The sequence below is a fragment of the Phascolarctos cinereus genome, unplaced genomic scaffold, assembly GCF_003287225.1.
Source record: "Phascolarctos cinereus isolate Bilbo 61053 unplaced genomic scaffold, phaCin_HiC Scaffold_5;HRSCAF=322, whole genome shotgun sequence".
NCBI classification, from domain to species: domain Eukaryota; kingdom Metazoa; phylum Chordata; class Mammalia; order Diprotodontia; family Phascolarctidae; genus Phascolarctos; species Phascolarctos cinereus.
Genome location: NW_027555958.1, coordinates 13,659,461 through 13,685,677, shown reverse-complemented (window position 1 = coordinate 13,685,677; position 26,217 = coordinate 13,659,461). Strand labels below are relative to the sequence as shown.

At 54.5% G+C, this 26,217-nt stretch overlaps 2 protein-coding genes across 9 annotated transcripts in view; one reads left to right on the top strand and one right to left on the bottom strand.

Annotated features, from left to right (window-relative positions):
* CLCN2 (chloride voltage-gated channel 2) overlaps positions 1-16,713 on the top strand; it is a 24,916-nt gene extending 8,203 nt beyond the window's left edge. For 5 of the 7 annotated variants that reach the window (XM_078154673.1, XM_078154676.1, XM_078154675.1 and 2 more), the window contains 14 exons: positions 300-384; positions 797-952; positions 2,792-2,861; positions 3,378-3,488; positions 5,024-5,237; positions 6,350-6,483; positions 8,022-8,194; positions 8,872-8,989; positions 9,239-9,312; positions 9,480-9,539; positions 9,728-9,766; positions 9,869-9,973; positions 15,855-15,941; positions 16,115-16,713. In XM_078154673.1, coding sequence (XP_078010799.1) covers positions 300-384; positions 797-952; positions 2,792-2,861; positions 3,378-3,488; positions 5,024-5,237; positions 6,350-6,483; positions 8,022-8,194; positions 8,872-8,989; positions 9,239-9,312; positions 9,480-9,539; positions 9,728-9,766; positions 9,869-9,973; positions 15,855-15,941; positions 16,115-16,309 — 1,621 coding nt within the window. In that variant the 3' untranslated portion in view covers positions 16,310-16,713. The remainder of the gene's footprint in view (positions 1-299; positions 385-796; positions 953-2,791; positions 2,862-3,377; positions 3,489-5,023; positions 5,238-6,349; positions 6,484-8,021; positions 8,195-8,871; positions 8,990-9,238; positions 9,313-9,479; positions 9,540-9,727; positions 9,767-9,868; positions 9,974-15,854; positions 15,942-16,114) is intronic. The other 2 variants (XM_078154674.1, XM_021005777.2) reach the window with 1 other exon arrangement.
* FAM131A (family with sequence similarity 131 member A) lies at positions 16,647-26,123 on the bottom strand. Of its 2 annotated transcripts, XM_021005783.2 has the most exons (7): positions 25,973-26,123; positions 24,299-24,359; positions 23,165-23,307; positions 22,121-22,214; positions 20,793-20,975; positions 20,498-20,626; positions 16,647-18,814 (listed from the first exon to the last, which is right to left on the bottom strand). In XM_021005783.2, exons 4-7 carry the CDS (start codon positions 22,188-22,190, stop codon positions 18,345-18,347), a joined length of 852 nt encoding a protein of 283 aa, XP_020861442.1. In that variant the 5' UTR covers positions 22,191-22,214; positions 23,165-23,307; positions 24,299-24,359; positions 25,973-26,123; the 3' UTR covers positions 16,647-18,344. The 2 variants fall into 2 exon arrangements, with proteins under 2 accessions (XP_020861442.1, XP_020861443.1); XM_021005784.2 differs by lacking the exons at positions 24,299-24,359; positions 25,973-26,123 and adding an exon at positions 23,406-23,489.
* Positions 26,124-26,217: the final 94 nt, after the last annotated feature.

Sequence of the window (26,217 nt, the reverse complement as noted above, 5' to 3'; positions counted from 1 at the left end):
TTGTGTGGCTCCCCTCTCCAGGCCTCAGTTTCCCCATCTGTAAAATGAGATGTTTAGGATAGGCAGCCTCTAAGGTCCATCTCAGTCTTAGTTTAGCAGCCTCTCTGGACCTCTGGTTACTCATCTATCAAACGACCTCAGTGGCCTCTCCCAGCTCCAATACTGCGATCCATCCTTCGGCGTCTCGACTAGCTGGTGGCTGCGTCAGGGCCTCTGCTATCAGCAGCCCCAAAGGCAGCTGCAGATGCGAGATAACCTGGCCTTCCCATCCCCTTGGCCTTGACTTCTCTTGTCTTTAGGCGCCTGCTATTCCCAGCCCTCGTGACCCTGCTCATCTCCACCCTGACCTTCCCACCTGGCTTTGGTCAGTTCATGGCTGGACAGGTAACTTTTCAAGGCTCCGGCCTGCCCTTTATTCTGTCCTGGCCCCTTTATTTTCACATTCCCTCCATTTTCCAGTATCCCCCTCTCTGCACCCCCACCTGAGGAGCCATCCCTTGTAACAAGGAACAAAAGAGGAAAGAGGTGGTGCAGAGAACCTGACCTGGGTGTCAACCACAGCTAACAGTGTATGGAGTATTCCACACCCAGAGTCTCCCACCTCTGTTCCCACCTCGTGATAAAATGGAAATTCAACCCTCTGGAGACCAAAACCGTGCCCACTCCCTGTTCAGATAGGGCTTCCAACACTCCTACCAGACTCAGCTCTCAGTCTTCTTCCTAAGGTGTCTCCTGGGCCCCTCCAGGCCTCCTCCCTACTTGTCTCTCCAGCCCAAATAACCCTGTCCGCCTTCAGCTCTCGCAGAAGGAGACTCTAGTCACTCTGTTCGACAACCGGACCTGGGTGCGCCAGGGCGTCGTAGAGGACCTGGAGATGCCCAGCACTTCCCAGGCCTGGAGCCCTCCACGTGCCAATGTCTTCCTCACGCTCGTCATCTTCATCCTCATGAAGGTGTGAGGGCTTTCCCCTCTTGGGACAGTTTGGTAGAGTGGGTAGCAAGCCCCCTGAGTCTTAAATCTCAGTTCTTGGCACCTACCTGCTTGGCTTCAGAAGGCAGAACCATGAGCCAGGGATAGAAGTTACAAAGAGACAAATTCAGGCCCGATCCTAGGGGACATCAGACCATTGTGCCTCTCTTGGGAAATGCCGGGCTCCCCTGAGTGGCGGTCTTTAAGTAGAGAGGAGCCCTGCAGTGAGGATTCTGGGGGTTCAGGGAGTGTCACTGCTATCCCTGAGGCTTAGACTAAATGGAAGCTGAGGTCACTCCCATCTCTCAGATTCTGGGATGTTGGAGAAGTCACATAATCTCCCAAGCCTCAGTGTCTTCATCTGTAAAATGAGGATTACACCAACAGTCAATCAGGAGGGGAGAGTTTTGTCAGCCTTAAAGTACCCCAGAAATGGGAGCCAGGGTTACAGTCTAGACCAGGTTCCCCACCCTTGAATTCTAGAGCCTCCTCCTCCCTGGCTCTCCCAGTCCCTTTGGGGTGGCAGGACAGAATGTGGGTAAAACTAGGCCAGTGAACTAAGGAAGCTCCTCGTGGCAAGAATAGTCAACAATAATAGTAATAAATAGCTAATATTTATACATCACTTTAGAGGTTAAAAAGCATTTCACATGTATTCTCATCTGCTTCTCACTACAAATGCTATGAAACTGAGGCAGAGAAAGGTTAGTTGATCTGCTTGGGGTCACCCGGCCAGCAGGTGTCTGCACAGGTGACACCCAGGGCAGAGGCTACATTCTGCCCCCCCCAACCTGCCAGTACCAGGGCACCTGGGAGGTGACGCAGTCAGCCAGCATCTAGTAAGTGCCTACTGTGCCAGACACCGTACAAAGTGCTGGGGGCAGAAAGAAGGGAAAAAATCAACTTACCCCTCAAGAAGCTTATGTTTTCATAGAAGAGACAGATCTATAAATCAGTAGGAGATACACACACACGTTTCCTTTGCAAACCTTATTAGGTAAAAGTTATAATCAAGATATATACAGAAACGAAGGAAAACAGTCTGAAAGAAGGCACACTAGGATCTGAGAAAAACAGAAAAAAGCCTTCTACAGGAAGGGGGTGACACAGAAGTGGGGAGGGAAGGTATTCCAGGCATGAGGGACAGCCAGGGCAAAGGCTTAGAGATGCGGAATGGAATGTCATGTGCTAGGAGCAGCCAGGAGACCACTCTGGATCCTAGAATGTGTGGAAAGGAATCAAGTGTAAGAAGAACAGGAAGGTAGGAAGAGGAGAGATTGTGAAGGGTTTTACATGCCAAATAGAGACCTTAATGTTTGATCCTGGCATTAATAGGGGTATCTAGGTTGGTGTAGCTCATAAGGCAGAGGACTTGAAGTCAGGATTTCAAATCCTGCCTTAGACATATAGCAACTGTGTGACCTTGGACCGGTTACTTAGTTTCTCTGTTCCTCAGTTTCCTCATCTGTAGTATAGGGATAATAATATCACTTATAGGGTTGTTGTGAGGGTCACTGAGTTAATATATATAAAGCACTTTGTAAATATTAAAACATTATATAAGTGCTAGCAATGATGGTGATGGTGATGGTGGTGATGGTGATGGTGGTGATGGTGATGGTGGTGATGGTGATGATGATGGTGATGATGGTGATGGGGATGGGGATGATGATGATGATGATGATGAAGTCACTTGGGATTTGGAGGCTGAGAGGGGGTTGGAGGCAGGAGACACTGGAGGCTGGAACAAGCTGGGAGGCTCTTGCTAGAGACCCAAGGAGGAGGTGACGTGGGCATGCCCCCTTGTCCTCCTCCTCTGCAGTTCTGGATGTCAGCTCTGGCCACCACCATCCCTGTTCCCTGTGGCGCCTTCATGCCCGTCTTTGTGATTGGTGAGTGCCGTCACCTGCTGGCTGACCTCGCCAGCCCTGCAAGCTCACCGGCTGGGGCTCCTCCTCCCTGGCCTATGCCTTCCTTCCAAGCTGTGTCTGCTCTGTCTCTCTCATTGTTGGGTATGGGCAGCTGTGATGCAGTGACAGGAGGGTCAGCTTTGGAAAAAAGATTCTGTTCCAAATCTGGGCTTTGTCATTTACTCCCTGTGCGAACAAGCTGCTTCCTCTCTCTGGGCCTCTGATTCCTCATATGTAAAATGCGGGGGGTGGGACTAGATGGCCTCTGGGGACCTTTCCAACGATGACCCCTCTTTGTGCCTCAGTTTCCCCTTCTGTATAAATTTGGGGCTAGTCCCTGCCAGTTCTCAGCCCTGTGGCCATGAAATCCTGACAGCTGGCGCCATGAGCTGAGAGCAACTGGGATCTGGCCAGGACAGTCCCAGGGCTGCTTTCGGGGTCACCCTCTCTTTGTCCCTTTCCCATCCCCGAGCTTTTGTTCTAAACCCTCTCTTCCAGGAGCCGCATTTGGGCGCTTGGTCGGGGAGAGCATGGCCGCTTGGTTCCCTGATGGGATTCACACAGACAGCAGCACCTATCGGATAGTGCCCGGGGGCTATGCTGTGGTCGGTGAGAGCCAAACACCAGCCCCCAGGCCCCTGAGGAATGCTTCTCTCCTTGGGAAACTCTCACTCCAGCCCCGCAGCAGCCGCAGGGTTCTTAGCCTCTGCTGCCACCTGCTGGCAGAAAAAAGGCCTTCCGACCTCTCCGGGTGCCCAGAGCTGAACAGGGATGCCCCCGATGTGCCAGGCCCTCTCCCACCCACAGTATTCAATTCTTAGGCTTTCAATCAAGTAATCAGTCAATAAGTCTTTATTGAGCATCTGCACTGTGAGAGGCACTGGAGGTACAAAGAGCAAGGAAGGCAGGAAGACAGGAAGGGAGAAAGGGAGAAAGAAAGAAAGAAAGAAAGAAAGAAAGAAAGAAAGAAAGAAAGAAAGAAAGAAAGAAAGAAAGAAAGAAAGAAAAAAGAAAGAAAGAAAGAAAGAAAGAAAGAAAGAAAGAAAGAAAGAAAGAAAGAAAGAAAGAAAGAGAGGAAGGGAGGAAGAAAGAGAGGAAGGGAGGAAGGAAGGAAGAGGAAGGGAAGGCAGGGAGAAAGAAAGAAAGGAAAGAAAGAAATGAAGGAAGGAAGAGGGAGGGAAGGAAGGGAAAAAGAAAGAGAAGGAAGAAAATGGAAGGGAGGGAGGGAGGAAAAGAGAAAGAGAGGAAGGAAGAAAGGAAAAGATAGGAAAGAAGGAAGGAAAAGAGAAAGAGAGGAAGAGAGAAAGAAAGGAAGGGAGGGAGGAAGAAAGAAAGGGAAGAAGGAAGAGGGAGGGAAGGGAGGGAGGAAGGAAGGAAGGAAAGAAAGGAAGGGAGAGAAAAGAAGGAAGGAAGAGGGAGGGAAGGAATGGAGGAAGGAAGGAAGGAAAGAAAGGAAGGGAGAGAAAAGAAGGAAGGAAAAAAGAAATAAAGGAAGGAAAGAAGAAAGAGAGGAAGAGATAGAAACAAAGAAAGGGAAGGAAGGAAAAAACAAAGAAAAAAGGAAAGAGGAAGAGAGGGAGGGAGCAAGGAAGAAAGGAAGAAAGAAGAAGAAATATGGAAGGGAGAGAGGAAGGGAAAAGGAGGGAAGGGAGGAAGGAAGAGAAAGAAAGAAAGAGAGAGAGAGAGAGAAAGAGAGAGAGAGAGAGAAAGAAAGAAAGAAAGAAAGAAAGAAAGAAAGAAAGAAAGAAAGAAAGAAAGAAAGAAAGAAAGAAAGAAAGAAAGAAAGAAAGAGAAAGGAAGGAAGGAGGGAGGGAGGGAGGGAGGGAGGGAAGGAAGGAAGGAAGGAAGGAAGGAAGGAAGGAAGGAAGGAAGGAAGGAAGGAAGGAGGGAAGGAAGGAAGGAAGGAAGGAAGGAAGGAAGGAAGGAAGAAAAATTGAAGGGAGGGAGGAAAAAAGAGGAAAGAAGGAAAGAAGGAAGGAAGGAATCCTTGCCTTCAAGTTTACCTTTCTTTTCACAAGAGTGAAAGGTCACACTCTGTGGTCCCTTGTCTGGCCCTTCCCAGGGATGTCTGCCTCTTGGGTGTTGAGGCAGGAATGTGATAACTCAGGGCTCTGCCCCCAAGAAACGTGGGTGCTCTTCCCCAGGTGCAGCAGCATTGTCAGGGGCAGTGACCCACACCGTCTCCACGGCGGTGATTGTGTTTGAGCTGACGGGCCAGATCGCGCATATCCTGCCTGTTATGATCGCTGTGATCCTGGCCAACGCGGTAGCCCAGAGCCTGCAGCCCTCCCTCTACGACAGCATCATCCGCATCAAGAAGCTGCCCTATCTGCCTGAGCTGGGCTGGGGCCGGCACCAGTATGGAAGGGGCTGTTGGGTGGGATGGGGGTGAGGAGAACCGAAAGGGCACAGTGTGGTGTCTATCTCAGTATCCGTCTCTGGTTTCAGACCCCAGAATCCTGGGAGTCAGTCTCAATGACTGCTCTCCCTCCCTCCCTCCCACCTCTCAGTGACTTTGAACCTGCTTTATGAACAAATCCATTCTTGTGTCCTGCCCAAGGGCAACTGAGACCCCAGGCCTGTCCTCCTATGAGATCCAGGCTGGGAAATGAGCTCCTCTGGTCACTGCTAACTCCAGGAATCACTCTCCAAATGGTGCTGGCTCTCAGAGGACCTCAGGGGGCCTTCTGCTCTCCCAGTGCTGTCCTTTGCCTCCCTAGGCTCTTGGCACTTCCAAATAGCCCCCCAAAAGATTTAGATACTTTCCGTTAGCCATCTTTGTGAGGCTAGGTGACCCCTCTCAAACCCAAGTCAACAAGCATTTACCACCAATAATACAAAAGCAACATGGCATAATGAATAGTCATGAAGACTCCAGGTTCAAGGCTGACCTTCACACAAATTGGCTTGTGACCTTGGCCATGTCCCTGGGCCTCAGCGCCCTTTCCTGTAAGATGCAGAGAGCTCTGCAGCTGTGAACCTATAACTTCAGCTCTCCACGCTCCCATTGGTAGAAGGCATTTCCTTGCTGGGAGTTCCCCTCACCAGTAAAAGTCTGGTGAAAAATGGGCCAGGCAATGTGCTAGATTCTGGGGACACAAAGGCAAACCCGACTGTGCTTGTCCTCAAGCAGCTTATATTTTCCTGGGCAAAGCTCCCACCTGCCCCAGGCTATCGAGGTTCCCAGCAGGTTCCTGATAACAGTATTGACCTTGTTAAGGCAGCATGCTCCGAAAAGAGCCCTGGCTCAGGCGTTCTACCACCACCCATACCACTATGACCTTGGACAAGCTCCTCCTCTCTGGGCCTCAGTTTCTTCTTCTGTGAACGGGGGTGAGGGGTGGAAGAGATTGTCTGCAAGGTGTCCTCTCCCCCACCCCCAGCTCTGGAGCTATGACTCCCGACTCGGCACCAAGCAGTCTTGTGGCTTCCCTGCCTCCGCCTTTGCCACAGTTCCCTTTGTCTTCCAGGCAGTACCGGGTTCGAGTTGAGGACATCATGGTACGGGACGTGCCCCACATCGCCCTGAGCAGCACCTTCCGCGATCTTCGGATGGCGTTACATCGCACCAAGGGCCGGACCCTGGCGCTCGTGGAATCCACAGGTAAAAGGAAGGCGGAGCGGGGTGGCTGGGGCTGGTCCAAGGCCTGGGCTCCCAGCTGGAGCAAGATGGCCCCAGTGATAGTAGAGAAGAAAAATGAAGGACACCAGGTGCTTCTAGAGCACTGCATGCAGCTCGTGGTATTGTTAGTTGAGTTACTTCCCTGGCCACAACAAGCCACCGATTGTAGAGTTCTAAGTACAAAATCAGAGAACCTGGACTCATATCCTGCCTCTAACCCTTCTTATCCATGTGGCCTTGGGAAAACCACTTCCCTCTAGGAGACAGTGATGTCATAGATTGAGGTCTTGAGGTCTGGAAGATCTGGGTTAGAATCCTGCCTCTGACGCTTCCCGGTTGTGTAACCCGGGGCAAGTCACTCCATTTCTCTGCACCTCTTGATAGGGTTGGGCCAGATGGACTCTGAGGCTCCTTCCAGCTCTAAGGAACCTGGGTTCAAATCCTAATCCTGCCACTTGGTACCTATGAGACCTTGGCCCAGTCACTGTCCTGTTTCCAGAGCGGCCCACCTTTGAGACATGCAACGTTGGTGTCCTGGGCTAGGGCCAGCGTGAACTTAGAATGACTCCAGTTATAGTGGGCACACATTTCTGTCTCTACCATGAGCCCAGCTGGCACAGAATTGGGAGTCAAAGGCCCTGGGCTCAAATCCCGCATCACTTCATGGTTTTAGGCCTCAGTATCCTCATCTGCAAAGAATGAGGCAGTTGGGCTAAATCAGTTCCTAACCTGGGGTCCATGACCTTGAACTTGGGTTTGTTTGTTTTAAGTATCTTGACAACCTTATTTCAACACGCCTGGTTTCCCTTCTAAGCCTTTGGATTTTATTCTAAGCATTTAAGAGGCATTGTCTCGAGAAAGCGTTGATCGACTTGAGCTGTCTGCCTGCCTCAAGGGGTCCATGACGCCAAAAAGCTTAGCTAGGTGGGCTACGTCAGCCGCTCAAATAGAAACACATTCCTGCCGGTCCACAAAACCACAAATTAAGGTTATCCGTGCAGGACCGTGTTTTCATTTATTTTGTTAACTATTTCGATCTGGTTTGGCCTAGACTCTGGAGGGCCATGTAAGCTTCTAATGTTCCTCGTGCTGGATCCCAAGTCGGGGTTGGGGGGGGGGGCCCGAGTTCTGTGACCATGGCCAAGTCACAACCCGTTCGGCCCTCAGCATGAAATGACACCGACGTGACCTTCTCTTTGGGCCCGGTGTTCCTCATTTTTACACTCAAGGAGTTGATTGAGTGGCCTCTGGGGGTCCCTCTAGATCCAGGAGCCTCTGTGCCTCAGTTTCCGCTTCTAGAGAATGAGAGAGTTGGGCCTCTAAGTGCCCTTCTAGCTGCGGTCTATCCTGGGCAACTCATTTAAGCTCTCGCTGCCTCAGTTCCTCTTCCATATATTGAAGGGACTAGAAGAAATCACCTGTAAGGCACCCGTCTAAGCTACTGGATGCCAACATTGGCCCACAGCCCCCTTTCTCCCTTGGTGAGGCCCCGCCACACTCACAGGCCTTCGTCTCCCCAGAGTCCATGATCCTGCTGGGCTCCATGGAGCGCTCCCAAGTGGTGGCGCTACTCAGTGCCCAGTTCAGCCCCGCCCGGCGCAGGCAGTACCAGCGGGAGCACAGGGCTGCCCAGGCCTCCCCCGCTCCAGAGCAGGAGGACTCCCGTGGCCCAGAGGCGGGCGTCCGCTTTCAGGTGAGTGAGGCCCAGCAGGGAGAGGGAAGGGCCCGAGGCTGACTCCTTCGGCTTTTCCACGGGGCACAAGGCCGCGGTGGCGGTGGACGTTATAGACATGCAGACTGGGCCGTAGGGTGAGAAGAGAGAGGAAGATGGGGTCGGGGGCCTGATTCCTACCTTTGTCATTTCCTCCTGGGGCAAGACACTTGGAACCTCTCTAAGCTTCATTTGGTGACAGCTAGGCACCATAGTGCACAGAGCGCTGGGCTTGGAATCAGGAAGGCTCCTCTTCCTGAGTTCAAATCCAGCCTCAGACACTTACCTGCTGGGTGACCCTGGGCAAGTCACTCAACCCCGCTGGCCTCAGTTTCCTCGAAGGTACACTGAGAGGGTGGAACGAGATAGCTTCCGAGGCCTTCCAGTCCCAGATTTGTAAATGAGCCTGTGAAGACAGCTGCCTCAACCTGAAAAGTAAAGGGCCGCCTTGGGGGTCAAGCCTGTCACTGGAAGCAGAGAGCTGAGTGACCACTAGTCATTCGGAGACTCTCGGCCAGGGCCAGGAAGGACTAGGTGGCCTCAGAGGAGGGACCCTTCCGATTCTGAGATGTCTCTATTTGTAAATGTGGGGTTTGGGTTCGATGGCCTCCAAGGCCCCTGCCCCCCCCCTGGGTGCAGGCTCCTCTGATCCTCTGCAGGGGAGCTCCGAGGAATCAGGTCTCCCTCCCCCCCGGGGGCAGCCACGAAAGCCACTGAAGCCCGCCCTCAAACGAGGGCCCAGCAATGCCTCCAGTCCCGGGGTGGAAAGCCCTTCTGGTGAGTCTTGGTCCCCGGCCCTCCCCTACTAGCACCAAATCCCGTCCTCTAACACCAAGAGCACCTTTGCAGCCGCTGTTGTCCAAATCCTGACCACTCCTGCATCCTGGGGGCCATGCCAGGCTGCTCCCACGTTCCAACTGGAAAGGGAGACCGTGTGAGAGAGGGGAGAGCCGGACCTGGGAGCACAGAGCTGCCTTCAGCTGGGCCTGGGGCCTCTCCATTCACCCGGGCGCGTTTGGCCTGCAGGGGTCCACGAGACGGCCGGCATCGCCCTCAGGAGCCTCTTCTGTGCCAGCCCGCCACCGGAGGGGAACTCAGAGGTACCCCAGACCCCGGCCCCGCCGCTTCTTGCCTGGGCTTCCTGCCCAGCTTTGTGTGGCCTGGCCTCCCCTTCCACCTCTGTCTAACCTCTGCACTTCCTTCCCCCTGAGCTCTGCTCCCCACCCCATCCCATAACATTCTTCTTTCTGGTTTGGCTCTAACCAAGTTGGAAAAGTCGGAACCATGCGAAAAACGCAAGCTGAAGAGGGTCCGCATATCCGTGGCGGTGAGTGCCTGCCGCCTCCTTCTCTCCCTCGTCCTCCTCTCCTCTTCCGTGCCTTCCAGCCCTCCTCCCCCCCCCCATCCCCAAACCCAAGGCCCTCAGCTCGGGGAGGGCAGGGGATCTGCAGCGAGGGCTGCCTTTCCTCTGCCGCACAGCAACCAATCGTACCCCCATCTTCTCTCCTCTTCCAGAGTGACTCAGACCTGGATGTGGAGATGACCACGGCAGAGGTGAGGGTCTTTCCCACGTCAGGTAGGCTGGAGCCCCCCCCCCCACCAGTGGCATTGATTGGAGAGTCAGCCTTCTCACCTCTGGTTCTCCCCTTCCCCCAGATTCTAGAATGGGAGGAGCAGCAGCTGGACGAGCCTGTGAATTTTAGTGACTGCAAGATCGACCCCGCCCCTTTCCAGCTGGTGGAGAGGACGTCTTTGCACAAGGTAGGATTCAAGCTGGGAGGACCTCCAACCTCTTCTTAGAGAGGAGGATTTGGCCAAGGGCAGGATTTGAACTCAGGTCCTTGACCTACAACTGTAGGGCTCACTCTCCTATTACATGGCTCCAGACTCGGTCCACAGAAGCTTACGGATAGACCAGGCTGGCAGGGACATTGCAGGCTGCCCTGCGGGGCAGCCCCAGCCCCTCCTGGGCTAGGATGCCCGCCGAGGCTTTTGTGCAGGATGCATTCAGCCCACAGGGTTCAGCACTGAGGCAACCACAAAGCGGGAGGGGAGGGGGGAAAGCCAGGAAGTTGGGTCCAGAGTCAGAGACAGGAGGGAGGGAGGGAGGGAAGGCGCTGCCAGAAAGCCAGGAGGCTGCTTACCAGCATAGGGAGAGAAAGACCAGGAGAACGAATAGTTCTGAACACCCACGGGAACAGATCCTGGGCTGGGGAAACGGGGGACCACCCAGAAAAGTTAGACAAGGAGAAAGGGCCCAGAGGTCGTGAGAGCGGATCAGACCGCAGAGGGGCTGGCCGTGTGGCCCAAGGGTGCCCCCTTTCCCAGCACAGTCCTCGGGGAGAGGCCGGACTAGCCTCCTCCTGTCGATGGAGCAGGGGACTCTGGTCAGCTCCTCCCTCGCGAGGACCCGGGCAGCCCTCAGCCATGCCACTGGCAACATTCAGGGGCCAAATGGGCAGTCACTGAGGGAGGAGAGGAGGAGGGCCGGAAGCTGCTGCCAGGGAACCGTCCCCGATGCCAGCTCCATTCAGGCTTGGCAGAAAGGACGGAGACATCCAGCTTATAGAGAGAGACCAAGAAAGCGCCAACAGTAAGAGGCAGACTCCTTGGGGCCCATAAGCCCAGGAAGAAACAAGAGCCAAAAAAGAAAGGGGCCAGGGAGGCAGAGGTCCTCCGTTCGAATCCCACACGGGCCAATGAAGTCCTCTCTGCAAACCTCCGTTTCTCCCCCTGTAAAATGGGCGGTTTGGATAAGGTCTAACGAAGGCTCGTTCCAGTCCCTCAGCCTGAGGACAGTAAATTAGGGAACAAACAGTCCCATGGGAAGGGGGTTGGGAGACTCTGGGACAAGCGCATAGGATGCCCAGAAGCTGACGCCTCGACCCTGCTAACGGCCTGCCAGCCCAGGCAGCAAGGAAGGGGCCACCTTCTGGTTTACAGAGAATGCTCTTCATGGGCAGCTAGATGGCACCACCAAACACAGAGTGCTGGGCCTGGAGTCAGGAAGACCCGAGTTCAAATCCAGCCTCAGACAGTTACTAGCTGTGTGACCCTGGGCAAGTCATTTTACCCTATCTGCCTCAGTTTCCTCATCTGTCAAATAAGCTGGAGAAGGCAATGGCAAACCACTCCAGTATCTTTGCCAAGAAAACCCCAAATGGGGTCACGGAGAGTCATACGTGACTGACCCGAGTCAACAACAAAATCTTCACCCCACCCCTAGGAGACAGGCCATGTAATTATTATCATCATCCCTGTTTTATGGGTGAGAAATTGTGGCCCAGCCTGGAATGTGGCTTGCTTAAAGTCCCCTAGCGAGTGGAGGCCAGGGCCGGCTTGGGGCCAGATCTATGGCACCACGCCCGGAGCCTCCACCGTTGCCACAAGCTGCCCCCTCCTCGGGTGGAAGGGGAGGAGCAAGCCGACTAAGCATCTGGGGGAAGGCTTAGGAACCCGAGGGAAAGGAGGAAGGGGACAAGCGTAGCAAGCCTCAGAGAAGGCCAAGACGAGTGCTCCTGGGGGCCGCCTCACTCGTGACGTTGGGTAACTGTAGGAGTGTCTGTGTCCCTCACCAGTGATGCAGTCCAACCGCCTCGTTTTACAGGGGGGTAAACTGAGGCTCTAGCATCATAGCTCTAGAGCTGGAAGGGACCCCAGACCATGTAGACTCCCTCATTTTGCTGGTGAGTAAATGGAGGCCCCCCAAGGAAGTCAAGTGACTCATCCAAGATCACCCAGATAATGTCCGAGGATTTGAACCCAGACCCAGATCCAGGTCCAGTGCCTTTTCCCCTGTACCGCGCTGCCTCCGCACACTTTCCAGGGTAGGTATTGGCAGCCTTCTTGATGCTATCTTATAAGCCAGAAATGGACACCGGAAAAAGTGAGGCCACTGTCATCCTGGACAGAGCGCTAGCCCTGGAGTGACGAGACAGCCGGGTTCAGATCCCACCACTGACATTTACCAGCCGCGTCAAATCACTTCCCTTCTCTGAGACCCAGTTTTCCTTCTGTAAAATGGGGATGATCAAACCCACAGTAGCTACCACATGGAGAAGTTTTAGGTCCACAGGGTCAGGGGTCCAGAGCCGGAAGAGACGTTGGAAGGGATGTCGAGTCCGACCCCATCCATTTGCAAATGAGGAAGCCGAGGCTCACAAAGGTAAAGGAAGGAAACAAGCATGTATTAAGTACCGACTGTGTGCCCTCTACAAATAGTATCTCATTTGATCCTCACAATAACCCTGGGAGGTCGGTGCTGTTATTATTCCCATTTTAGAGACGAGAAAACTGAGGCTGAGGCAGGATGTGTGAAGTGACTTAGCATCATCACTCTAAGGCAGAATCAACCCCAGAGGCCACCTAGTGCACTCCCTTCATTTTACAGAAAAGGAAACTGAGGCTGAGAGAGGATAAACCACAAAGCATCAGAGTCCTAGATCCCTAGGCCGAAGGGGCCTCCAAGGCTTCTAGTCCAGACTCGTTAAATGACTGCCCAAGGTCACCCGGGGGATTCTCATCCGAGGCAGAATTTGAACCCAGATTCTCCTATGCTTCCTCCTCTACTGAGATGTGCAAACTTTCAAGCCCTAGATATCTGCCCTTCATATCACTATCGGGGGTTAGCACAGTGCCTGGCACACAGTAGGCATTTAATAAGTGCTGAGTCAAGACCAGAGCCCTTATTTCCTGCCTCCTGTTCCACTCTCCTTTCTGGGAGCCTGGCATCATGGCCGCCTCCAAAGTCTATAGACTGTCCTCAAGCCCAGGGAGTCAGGGGGCTGCCGGAGGTGGGGAAATGCCTTCCAAATTAACCTCTGGTTCCATTTAATTTAGGAAACATTTATTAATTGTCTGCCCAAAGAGCACTGTGGGGGCAGTTAGGGTACAGAAGTGGCACCGTGCCTGCCCTGTTGAGCTTACAGTTTAAGAGGAGTGGCCGAGATGCACACACAGACAGGACAATGCAGGACAATGGTTAATCAATAGAACCGGGCAAGCTGCTGTGAGAAGTTTCTGGAGAACAAGGTCACTTCTAGCTGGGAAACAAGAAGTCAGCAGGTTGGATCTAGCCGGAGGGTCCCCTAGAGACACTCTAGTCCAGCCACTTCATTCTGTAATTGAGAGAACCTTCAAGGCCCAGAAAGACTTGCCTAACACTGCTAAGTGGCAGAACCAGGCCTCAGACCCAGGATTCCCGACTCTTGGCTCAGTCTTCTTTCCAGGATATTATATGAAGAAAAAGAAATAAGAAATCAAAGATGGTGATGGATTGCTGAGGCCCAAGAACAATGAAAAATGATCTACGGGTAACAGTGGACCACAAGCTCAGGGCAGAATTGGTGATGCCAACAGCTCACATTTCTAGGGTGCTTTAAGGTTTACAAAATGCTTTCCTCACAACAATCTAATGAAACAGGCAGTTCAGGTTATTATTATCCCCATTGGACAGATGAGGAAAATGAGGCTCGCAGTGACTAAGAGACTTTCCTAATGTCACTTAGATAGGAGGTAGCAGCAGAGAGGGGGCTTGGACCCGTGTTTTCTGACTCAAGGCTAATTTTCAAAAAAGGGAAGACTCCCAGTCCCTGAGTTTGACTTGATTCCTGGAAGAAAAAAATCTTGGATGTAATAGTGAAAGGATGGCTTAGGAAGATCTGGAAAAGGAAGCAGCGATCACAAAGTCAGCCTGGCTTCATTAAGATTGAGTTGTGCCAGACTGAACTCATTTCCTTTTTTGGACAGGGTTGTCAGAGAAATACAGCAAATAAAGTTTGTCCAATTTTTAGCAGAGTATCTGACAAAGTATCTTATGCTAATTCTTGAGGAAAATCTGGAAAGGTGCAGGAGAGCTGATAGTACAATTAGATAGACTCAGAAGTGGCTGAGTGGCCAGAGCCAAAGGGAGTCATTAATGGCTCCCTGTCACTTTGGAAGGAAGCCCTCGTGGAGTGTGCCAGACATCTGTGCTTTGGCCCTGTGCCATTTATGTTTGCTCCATGTCTTGGATAAAGACATTGAAATCATGCTGATCAAATTTGTAGACAGCTCAAAGCTAGGAAAGATGCTATCATGTTGGGCAACTGTGTCAGGATCCAAAAAGACTTTGTCAGGATAGAATTCCAGGTCCACTCTATTAACTTGAAATTGAATAGGGATAAGGGAAAAAAGTCTTGCATTTGAGTTTAAAAAAAAAAACACTTCACAAATAAAAGATGTGAGAGGCATGGCTAGATAGCATAGAAAGATCTGGGGGGGGGGTAAAAAAAATTGATCTCTGGGTTTTAGCCAGCCATAAGTTCAATATACATTAACAATATGATATGGAAGCTGAGGGGGGGAATCTAATACAATCTTAGATAACATTAAAAGAGTTGTAGCATCAAGGACTAGAGAGAGGACATGAACACCATTCCTCTTCCCTAGTCAGACACTATTTGGAGCATTGTGTTTGGCTCAGGGCACCACTGGTATCCTAAAGAGGGCCTATTAGAGGGTATCCAGAGGAGCAACCATAATATTGAGAGGTCTCAAGTTAAAGCTATAGAAGGATCAGCCAAAGGAAATGGCAATATTTATTTAGCCTGGAGAAGATTTAGAGAGGCCATCAAGCATTTGAAGTGTTATCCTGTAGAGAAAAAAAAAAGATTATCTTTCTTCTGCTTGGCCCCAGAGGAAGAACCAGGAGCAATAAATGGGAGGAAGCTGCCAAGAGATGGATTTGGGGTGGGTGTTGGGCAAAGCTTGACAATGAGAGTTGCCCCCAAAGTGACTGTGCTGCCTGGAAAGGCGGTGGGTGCCTCTTTCGGGAGGGCTGTCAGCAGAGGTTGGATGGCTGCTCATGGGCATAGGTCAGGCCAGGTGGCCACAGAGGTCCCCTCTAGCTGGTAGCTTTGGGGATTGTGTGACCCCTGGAGCGCTCCCGACTCCAGGCTTCTATTATGACAAAGTCAGCTTTCTTCCTGCGTCCAGCTCCATCATTTTACAGTGGAGGAAACAGAGGCCCAGAAAACACAAATGATTCACCCAAGGCCTCACACCCTTGTTGACAAAGGATGTATTTTAAATAAAAAAAAAAGAGCAAGAGAAGTCCAGAGGGAAACACAGATATTGCCGCCCTCCCCCCCCACCCCAGTGCCCAGCAGATTGTTAAGACTTCAATAAAATGCTTGTTGAATGAATGAGTGAATGAATGAATGAATGAATGATAATGAGATAGGAGCCATGAGAAGAAAGATTAAAGAATAAGAAAATAAGGCTATAGGATTGTACCAGTAAAGAAAATCTCATAATGAAGAGACATTTCCCCTAAGGAGAACAGTGAAAACAAGTGAGACAAAGACTGGACAGAAGGACCCATTTTCTGCCCATAGTGCAGCGGAGCTGGTTTTACTAAGAGTCCGGGAGGTTATGGCCCAGAGAGGCCTTCCTCCTCCAGTCTGTACTCCTGGCTCTGACCTCTCCATAAAGATCTCCCAGATGGGACATGGGGGGGGAGGGGTGCCCTGGGAGGCCAGGATGGACAGCTGAGTCCTTCCCCCCCGCACCTTGGGGGTCTCCTCACACTCTGGGTGACTCCCTCTTTGAACCTTTGGGTCAAGTTTCCCTAACAAGGTTGATTCTCCTGGTCACCCTGCAGACTCACACCATCTTCTCCCTGCTGGGAGTGGACCATGCGTACGTCACCAGCATCGGCCGGCTCGTCGGCATCGTCACGCTGAAGGAGGTGAGGGGAGGCATTTCTGAAGGGAGGCCGAGGCTGCTCTCCTGTCCCCCTTGCCCCCTTCCCTGCTGGCACCCAGTCAGTCTCAGCTGATGGGGTGTCGAGGGGAGAGCCTTGAGAAGGACTAGCTGTTTCCCCCTCCCCCTGCCCACACCGGCCCTCTGTCCCCTCCCCAGCTTCGGAAAGCCATCGAGGGATCTGTCACGGCCCAAGGCGTGAAGGTGAGGCCGCCGCTGGCCAGCTTCCGAGACAGCGGAACCAGCAGCAGCGACACAGAAACCACCGAAGTGCACTCCCTATGGGGCCGGCGCCCCCGCCATAGCCCGCCCCACGAAGGCAGCCCCTCAGACAGCGACGACAAGTGTCAGTGAGCGTGGCGGGAGCCCCCGCATCACCACGGACACCGGCCTGCCCCACACAGCCCTCACTCTGGAGCCAGACTCTCTTCCGGGAGACTCGTGGGAGCAAGCAGGCACCAGCCCTGGAGGCCTCCCAGGGAGGTGCCTGCCCCTTCCCTCCAGACTGGAGTGCCAGCTGCACCCAGGGTGTCTCCCAACTGGCGTCTGGGTTGTGAGCAGGCAGCTTCTGGATTTTCCAGGGCAGAGGAGGGACCTGGGCTGCCCAGCTGCTGCTCCTCTCCTGTAGAGCAGGACTGGAATGGGGGACATCCTGGAATCTCCAGGGACCAGATGTACATAGAGATTTACAAAGATTTTTATATTAATTTAATAAAACAGAGTCTTAAATAGAACAAAATAAACCCCTAATAGAACCACTCAAGCCTGGAATGTCTGTTCCCATGCCCTTACCCTGGCCACACTCTCAGTGCCATGCCTCCAGGGCCTGGTCTGCCGACATCCTCAGGGCTCTGTCCTTGGACACCTACCAGTGATGCCCTGACCCAGGCTCCAGGTGGGAGCCCAAGCTCAAGTCTACCTTTCCAGGTACCGCTGAAAGATGATCACCCTTCCCCAAGGATACACCCTCTCAACTGGCTGAGCCCCACCAGCCACTCGTGACCCAACTCTAGCCCTCAGAGACAGGATTTCACTCCTTCCAACCCCTGCCCTCCTGGGACCCTCGGTGAAGTTTCCTGGTCTGGGATTTTGTCCTGCGCGTCCCACACACACCTCTCCCCCAGTTCCATGTGTTGGAACTACTCAGTTATGGAAGATGGGAGGGAGAGTAGGGAGAGGAGGTACAAGGGGTCTGCTCCCCCAGTCAGTCCCCATCCCCAGGGTGCATCCAATACAGGGGAAAGAGGAAATGAGAAGAAGGTGGACAGGAGAACAGGAGCCAGGGCCTAACCAGGGTATAAAACTGGATGGAGGTAGGGAAGGCAGTGGGGGGAGGGGGCAGAGTTAAAGAAAAGGAAATACAGCAGAGAGGAAATCATGAAATCCAAATTTAGAACCAGGAGGGACCAGAAAATCCATCTAGTTTAACCCTCTCATTTTACATGGGAGGACAGTGAGGCCCAGAGGTAAAATGACTTGGCCAGGGTCAGACAGGAAGTAAGCATCAAAGGCAGAATCTGCACCCAGGTTGTATGACTCCAGACTCAGGATGCTTCCCCCTGCACCATGCTGTCTCTATGCCTGAGAGGAGGAAAGGAGAGGAGAGCCAGCAGGAAAGATGGGTGGCTTGTTTTCTTCAATTCCCATGCCTCCCCTTCCAAGGTAGGGCCAAGACTGAAAGAATAGACCAGAAACCCCATTTCTTTGGGGGAAAGATTTAGCAAACATGAGAAGCACAGCCTCCAAGCACAGAGCATGGCACAACACGAACCCAGCTGGGCTGGGGGCCCTCCAGCTGCCAGAGGCCGGGAGGTAAGGAGGGGGCCAGCCCAGCTTGGGGGGCGGGGGTGATCACTCACTCAAGCACAGCATTTGGAGGGGGGTGGGAGTGACAGGTGACAAAGAAGAGAATGAGGACAGGGGGCTGGGGAGGGGCTAGGGAAGGAGAGTAGAGAGAAGAGAGCCTTCTCTTTCTCCCACAGAATAGTCCCGGTGGCGAGAAGCACCCCCCTTGGGGGGGTCACCTCTCTCAAGGGAAGGGTGGAGGTGAAGAGGAGGTACGTGTAACAACTTTTTGTTTTGTCTTGTTTAAGAACACGGACATTACTGTCTGCCACAGCTGGAGCAGTGCCTCAAGGGGTCCCGGGCAGCCCCCGGCAAACCCCCGGGAGCTGGGGCAGAACATGCGTCCCCGGCCCCGGCTCCGCCTCCTCTCCAAACACTTTCATGCAAAACAGACAATGGAGGAGCAGGAGCCGCCTGGGACCCGTCGGGGCGCTGGGGCTCCTCCCCTGCTGTGGGTGGGCCCGAGCTGGGCCAGGGCACGGAGGGCCCTGCCCCCCAGCCAAGGCCAAGGCCGAGGAAAGCGTGCCGTCAGCCGCCGCGGCGTTCACTGCTCGTCTGGCTCAGCCTCGGTCTCCTCCAGGGACACCACCCCGGAGGAGGCCACGTCAGACACTTTCCGTCGCAGCTCCCAACTGCTCCCGGGTGGGGGGCACAGTGGCTGGCAGTCCTTGCAGGCTATGGACTCATCCTCGGCAGGCGACAGGCAGGACTCCGTGTAGGACACAGAGTAGAGCGAGTCCCGGCGCTCCAGGGGGCCCAGGCTCTGGAAGGCACTTTCCCTGCTCGGGGGCAGTTTGGAGAGGAGAAGCTCTTCGGTTAGCAACTTGGCGGCCAGATGGGTAGGGGAGCCCAGCAGCCCGTCCTCCAGGCTGCAGAGGCTGGAGCACAGCGTCTCTGGAGACACGGTCTGCGAGGAATCGCTCTCCGGATCGCAGGAGCCTTGACGCAAGGGTCGTGAATAGCGCCGCCCGGTGAGGAGGTCCTGGAGATGTGGCCCCAGCTGCCCAGCTGCGTCTGGAGGGCAGGAGGACAAAGAAATCAGCCGTGCCACGGCCCTGGCTCGCGGAGTCAAGTGGCAGAAGGAAAAGGCAAGAGCAAAACCCAGAAGGACGTGGCTAAGAGCTCTGTCGGGCCCTTCTACGGGAAGGGCTCCACCAAGGCCGGTGAAGAAAGGAGCAGATCCAAGCAGATCCAGGAATGTGGTCTCTAGCCCCAGCTGAGAAACCCCGGCTGAACTGGGGCCCACCTTGACAAGGCCTGGCTGCCTGCGAGCTGAGGCTGGCGAGGGGAAGGAATGTGGGGCCGCCTGTCCAAGCTCAGTGGGGCGCTCTTCCTGTTTGCCTGCCCCCCCCCAGCCACCCCCAACTCAGCCCCGAGCTGCATATCCCAGTTTTCAGCTGGAGCCACCTGGCATGCAGCCTGCCCCGGAGGCGAGGGGAGGGGAGGGGAGGAACTTAGCCAGACCCCTCACAGAGGGAAGAGAGGCCTCTGAGTGAAGGGGACAGTCAGAGAAACTTCTGGGCTTTGGGAGAACTTGGCCAAGGGGATTTGGGGGAGCACAATTCCTGAACTGACTATTTGGAGTCATAGACCGGGGAGCTGGAGAGGACAGGGGAGGCCACTAAATCCAACCTCCTCATTTTACAGAGGAGGAAACTGAGGCACAGGAAATGTAGTGATTTGCTTCCTAGAGGGAAGAAGGCCCAGCCCCCTCAGCTCCATTTGGGTGGGAGGGAGGGGTTTGGACCTAGTTAGGAAATGCCCTCCATCCAATGAAATCAGCTGCCACCCTGCAATTTATAGTCTCAGAAAGGTGACTGAGGCAGCACGGGGGTCAGCAGCTTGCCTAGGGACGGACATGTGGCTGGCATGTGTTAGAGGCAGGATCTGAACGTGGGTCTTCCTGCCTCCGAGGGAGGCTCTCCCCCTCTACGGTGCCTCTAATGTCTCCTCCACACTCCAAGGAATCATCGAGCACTAGAGGTGAAAGGTCCTTGCCCCAGATCAGTCCAACATGTGCCCGTGGAGGGAGTCCCCTTGGAAGCCTCCCCAGAAGGAGGCCCTCCAGCCGGCTTCACCACTCCACCTCCAGTGATGTAGAACTCAGGACCTGGGTTCTAATTCTTAGCAAGCTCTTCCTGACATTCAAACTAAATCTGCCTCTCGGCCGGTCTACTTACGTTATTCTTTCCATCACAGCCATTCTCTCGGGCTTTTTTTCTCCAAGATAAATATTCTCCCCTCACACTCCTCCCCCAAGTTCCTTCGATGGAATCCCATGACCCTTCCGGGGGCTGACAGAGCCCTCCCCCAAGGAGCAGCCCCCCCATCGCAGGGAGCACAGCCCAGGAGCAGGAGGAATACCAAAGTGCCAGCTGGTCTCACCTGCTCAGTGAAGCGATCGGAGCAAAGGTCAGAGGGACAACAGGGCTAGAGCCGAAGGGACCTCGCAGGCCATCTACTCCAAGCCCCTCAGTTTATAGAGGGGGAAACTGAGGCCCAGGGAGATGATGAGAGGAGTGACTTAGGAAATGACTTCTAGAGCCGAAAGGCACCATGCAAGTCATCCATTTTACAACTGGGTAAACTGAGGCTCAGGGCGGTCATACAGGCAGTAAAGGAGAATTTGAATCCAGGCCCTCGGACTCCAAAGGCCAAAGGGAGAGAGAATTAGTATTATTATTATTTTTCACATACCTGTAGACTGAGGGCTGTCAGCTCCTGCAGCAAAGTCCTCATCATAGGATTCATCAGTGGAGTCCTCCCCATCCACAGAGGACCACGCTCGAAGCTTGGCTTCAGCAATAGCGAACTGTTCTGCCACCCCTGGGGTGGGGGGGGGACACACCACAATTCATCAGAACATCAAATTGAGAGGAGGGGGCCAGGTGGGGGTGGGGGCCAGGATGGGAAAGCACAGAGGAAGGTACCTGTCCCAAGAAGAAGGACCACCCCCCAGCCCACCCCACCCCCTCCCTGCCCCGGGATTCACCTGCGGCAAACCGAGCTTCCTGTTCCCCCTCACTGAGGTCTGAGTAGGAGGAGAAGGCAGATTCCAGGGCAGAAGGGGAGTCTCTAGGCTTGCTCCAGCCCTTCCATTCAATGAGGTGGGCAACTCGGCCCTGAGCCATGGCGGTAGGCTTTGTCACGTGGTCCTTCACCACCTGGGAAATTCCTAAGGGATGAGGAGAGGGGGCCTTGGTCAGGGAAGCATGCCCAGAAAACGCTCCCAGGGGAGTCTGAGGCACTTGTCCAGCAGAGGATTGTTACTGGAGCTGACCCCCTCATCCTACAGGTGGGGGAAACTGAGGCTCAAAGAGATCTAGAGCCAGAAAGGACCTTAGCATTCTAAACATAGGGAAAGTGAGGCTTAGAGATGTGATAGGACCATAAACTTACAGCTGAAGGGACCTCAAAGGTCAAACAGTTGTACCCCTTCCTCTTACAGATGGAGAAACTGAGGTCCAGATAAACAAAATGGTGATAGTATAGGCAGCATGGCACAATGGAATAGACCCGAGTTCCAATCCCACCTCTAAGGTTTATTACCCTTGTGACCTTGGCCAAGACCCCTCCCCTTCATGGGCCTCTGTAAAGTGAAGCAGTTGGACTCTATGTCCTCCTAGGTGACTTCCAGCCCCTGCTCTAGCGCCCTGCGTCATTCAGTAACTTGTTCAAGGTTCAAGGGGAGGAAACAGAAGAGCTGAGAATGCAACCCAGGTCCCCTGACTCCAAATCCAGCATTTTTCCCAAGGCACCAGGAGGCAGTGGGTGTGGGCACATCCACGCACATATGTCTTCCTGTTTACATGAAGGAGCCTCTGGTTCATCCAAAAAAGGGGAGGAAGGGAGGTCTCAGAAGCATTTGGGAAGAAACAGTGAAGAAAAGGAAAGATTTCTGCAGCATGTCACCAAGTACAAAGCACGCTCCTTGAAATAGCTCTGTGGTGGGCAGCACACATAACCCATCCCTAAAACACAAGTGAGGAATGACGGAGGCAGAGAATGGTCACCAAGCTCAGGTCACCAAGAGCTGCCCCTATGGGGGAGAGACAGCCGGGCACACAGTGTGGGCATGGCCACTCTTTAGGAGTCCCTAGGACCACCTGGAGGGACCTTGGGGAGCAGGCTCTTGATGAGGCAAATGCCCTCTGGGAGGCCTTTTAGCTGAGATTCTGTGACTGGTGTAGGGGGGAATTCTCGGCCTAGCTGGCTGGCCTAGACGGTCCTTTCCAGCTCTAATGCCCCACAGTGTTGAGTCTGAGCTCTGTAGGAGCTGGAATGAGGGGTGGGAGGGAGGGGATGAGGAGGGGACCATACCATGCAGGGAAGAGCGAGCCAGTGCGGCAATCTCCTGAATGGTGAGTGCTCTCCGGGACTTGGGAAGCATTTCGACAGTGTCTTCAACATTCACCTGAGGTGGGGGGAGCCAACACATTAGACAGTCAGCTTGCTCCCCCCTCTCCCAGCTGCTCTAGGGTACTCCCCAGCAGCACCCATCTTCCCATGGCTTCTGGGAAGAATCAAAGGACCAAGGTTGAAATTCAGGTTTGGCCCAACTAGGACTGGTTCTGCAAGGCATCGGTCACTGGCAGAGAAAGAAGGTCACCGAGGGAGGAAGGCTTGGGTGTCGGGGGAAACAAGGGTATCTCTGAGAAACAATAATAATAGCAACATACATTTATAAAAATGTACTTAGGAAGGTTTGCCAAGAGCTCTAGGTGCATTCTCTCCGAGGGGACAGAACTGGAGCAGAGTTCAACAGGGAATGTCCCTGAGCTCTCACACCCAGCCCCACCTAGGCTGTTTGCTCCTGGCCCCCATCCCCAAGGCTTACTTAGCACCTGGACAGCACCAGTGGCCTCCATGACGACCCAGAGTCCTAAGGCCCAATGCAGGACCTTAGGGTGAGGGGGGCGGGTAAGGAATTCGACGATCCTTCCCATCCTCTAGGCCTGACACTAACCCCATTCATGTTCCCTCCCAGGGCTCCCAATTGCCGCCTGCCTGAGACAAGGTGTACGTCTCCATGGCAACAGATCACCATGGAACAGTCTCCCCGGATACCATCAGGGATGCACTGACGTCAGCCCTGGTGGGGCTGGCATGCTAGGAGCGGGGGCGTGGGGTCTGGGATAAGACATTTGCCAAGAAAGGTACCCCTGTATTTGTGAGGAGGGGGGGAGAATTAAATGATGGGGGGAGGGGAAGAGGGAAGAAAGGAAAGGAAAAGAAAGGAGGAGGTTTGAATTTACAGGACTGCAGGATCCTCACTCACCATGAAGAAATGGTTCCTCTACCCCTGATTCCATCTCCTGTTTCCCCCCCACTCCCCCCCACCCCCAAACAGAAGGAACATGGCACCTCGGATAAGTCCTGGCTGTCCACAGATGGCGGGTAGGAGGGTCGGCTCCACCCAAGCAAGGTTCTTGCAGGTCGACGAGGGGCCAGCCCCAGGGCTCTCGGAAGCTCTATCCACTCCACACCCCACTTGGGGTCAGCAGCCACTACAGGGAGGACAGGGGCTGATCAGCCAGGACATCTCTCCTCCTAGTCTTCTTTTCCAGCTTTCCTAAATGCCTCCACATCAATCTTTCCACCTCACCTTTAGGAAGACAGCCAATAGACCTTGTCTCCTCTCGTCCCAAAAGAGAGCCCTGTGGAGGTCTGAGCACTGAAAGACCCTTTTTCCAGCCCCCTTTTGGCTTCCTCTCCCCGATGGAATGCCTCACCTCGCTATCACTCCCTCTACCCCCCACTGAAACCAAACCTTCTGACTCCCAAATCCATCCCCCTGTCAACTTCTCTGCTCACCCGTCCCAGATAAAAAGCCTACAAACATCGAAGTGCCTCCTTCCTGCCTGCCTGTCTGCCTGTCTGTCTGTCTGCCTGCCTGTCTGTCTGCCTGCCTGCCTGCCTGCCTGTCTGTCTGCCTGCCTGCCTGCCTGCCTGCCTGCCGTCTGTCTGTCTGCCTGCCTGCCTGCCTGCCTCTAGACCTCACAGCACATTGCCACTGCTGGCTCCTCTCCGGGTTTTTATGCCTGTTTTGCCACAGCTTCTTCCTCCTCCCCTCCCCATCTTCAGTCAGTTCCCAACAGCCAAGCCCATCCTACACAGGATGCCCAGCTCCCATCCCCAGTTTCGTGGTCTCGTGTCTACCCATTCTCTTCTGAGAAGCCCACCTTGCCGCCTCCTCCTCTTCCCGAGCACTGCCACAGAAACACTTGGTCCCCACAGTGATATTCCAGCCATGATGTTTCCGAGAGCCCAAATCCCCCGATTTAGGGACTTGCTTTCTAGTTCCCTTCCTGTTTGGTCTCTGGACCTGGACCAGTTTCCTCCCCAGTCAGAATCCCCACTCTGATTCACACAAAGAGGACTCCGGTCCTTCTGCAGGGAGGCAGGGGGCTCAGGACTGAGCTCTCTGGGGCTCGGGGAGCTAGGGGCTTAGGGGCATCCCCTGGACAGTGCCAACAGACAGGGCATATCCTAACTGACCTTTAGCCGGAGCAGCCGTCTCTGTCCCCGAGCCTCAGCCAGCTGGTGGTCCCCAGAAACGCTAACAACCAGAAGGAAGATACAAGGTTACTTTCCCCTTCTCTACTTGTCACCTCACCTCATCCGAGCTCACCAGGGTGACTCTGGGGCTGGCTCTCTCATCTGACTACGAGTTTGTCAGTGCGGGTGATGGAGGGATGGCTCCCTGGCCTCTCAGCCATGTCCCCCCTCATGGGAGTCACCTCAGCTGGGTCCAAGGGACCAGAGCACTCCAAGGTCAGTCAACAGTCTGTCCTAAGCATTTATTCAGAGCCTACAATGTGCTAAAGACCAGGGTACCAAAGGAGGCAAAAGTCTGCTGCCTCTCAAGTTAAATAGAGACCACCTCACTCAAGAGATCCCAGCTTCCGTCCTTCCATGCCAGAGGCCCGGCCCCGCCCCCCACCCACCCCCGTGAATGGCAAAGGCTCTGTGAGCCAGGGCCCACCAGAACTTTGAGTGCTAACAGCAGGAAGAGACAGCCAACGGACTAGACCGGGATGTCAGATATGGGAGAGACAATCCAATCCAAACCTGTCACTTTTGCAAGTGAGGAAACTGAGGCCGAGAGGGGAGGGACTTGACCAGTCGTCTCCCAGCTGTTGACAGATCTGGAACAAAAATTCATAGCTCCCTACTCTATGATGATGTCAACCCTATAAACACCCCAGGAACCAGCCTCGCTGTAGGTACCACGAGGCCCAGGAGTCCATACCTGCCTTGGGCTCACCCAGAGGGAGCCCGCTGACACAAAGTAGGTTAACAGACCTAAAATGTACTACAGGTCCCAGCATGCAACTCTGGCCCTAGCACGCAGTGGGACCCATGGGGAAGCTAAGGGCTTGCTCTTAGGATGGGGAGCAAGAGATGGGCTAGGGAGGGAAGCTGAACCCGCCTCCCTCTCTGGTTCTCCATTCTCCAGTGTGGCTTGGGGGTGGGGGTGGGGTACTAGACAGCTGTCAAAGCTCCATCCCACACACTCCTGGGGCAGTGACTCCAAGAGGTCTTCTGGTGGGAAGCGGCTGGCTGCTCAGAGGCAAAGTGGACAGGCGAGCCAGGAGCCTGGCAGAGAACACGGGGAAGGACGCTCTGAGGAAGGGGCAGAAGTAGCTGGGTGTCCGTATGGATGTGTGGGAAGGCAGAAGGGAACGGATGGAGTGCAGGGAGATAGATGTTGGGTGGGGTGAGAGGGCCGCGTCAAGGTAGGCAGGAGACCGGCCCATCACCATCCTAGGTGGAAAAACTGAGAGCCAAGGTGGGTCGGGAGAGGTCTGCGGCCATACCGTTCTGTGCTCCCACCTCCAGGCCAGGAAAACGAGCAGGTAAGAGCGCCGAAGCTAAGCCGCCCACCACCCTCAGCTCCCTCCCGCTCTAGCTCCTTCTTCCCTCCCCCTCCTCTCGGCGGGGACCAGGCTCCTCCCCTCCTCCCCGTGCCCAGGCTCTGGCCCCTTCCCCAGCTCCTTCCCTTCCTGCATCCTTCCAATCATTCATCCCTCCGTCCCTCGGCCCTTCCATCCTTCCGTCCCTCGGGCCCACCTGCCTGGGGACCCGCCGCGCTGCGCCGCGCTGCCCTAGGCTGGACCCCGCCGCGCTGCGCCGCCGAGACCCCGCTCCCCGCCCGCCGCCCCCTCTTACCCGCGGGGCTCCGGGAGCCGATGCAGCCCATGGCCAAGGAAGGCCCCGCGGAGGCTCAGCTGGGGCCGCGGGCCATCACCTTCCCGAGACCCGGGAGGGAGGGGAGCAGGCGGGGAAGGGAGGGGCCGGAGCAGCTAGTCCGCCGGCAGGAGGGGGGGAGGGAACGTCAGAACTGGGGGCGGGCTCCGTGACGCCACTGGGCCCGGGAGGGCGGGGAGCAGGGCTGACGTCACAGCTGGGGGAGG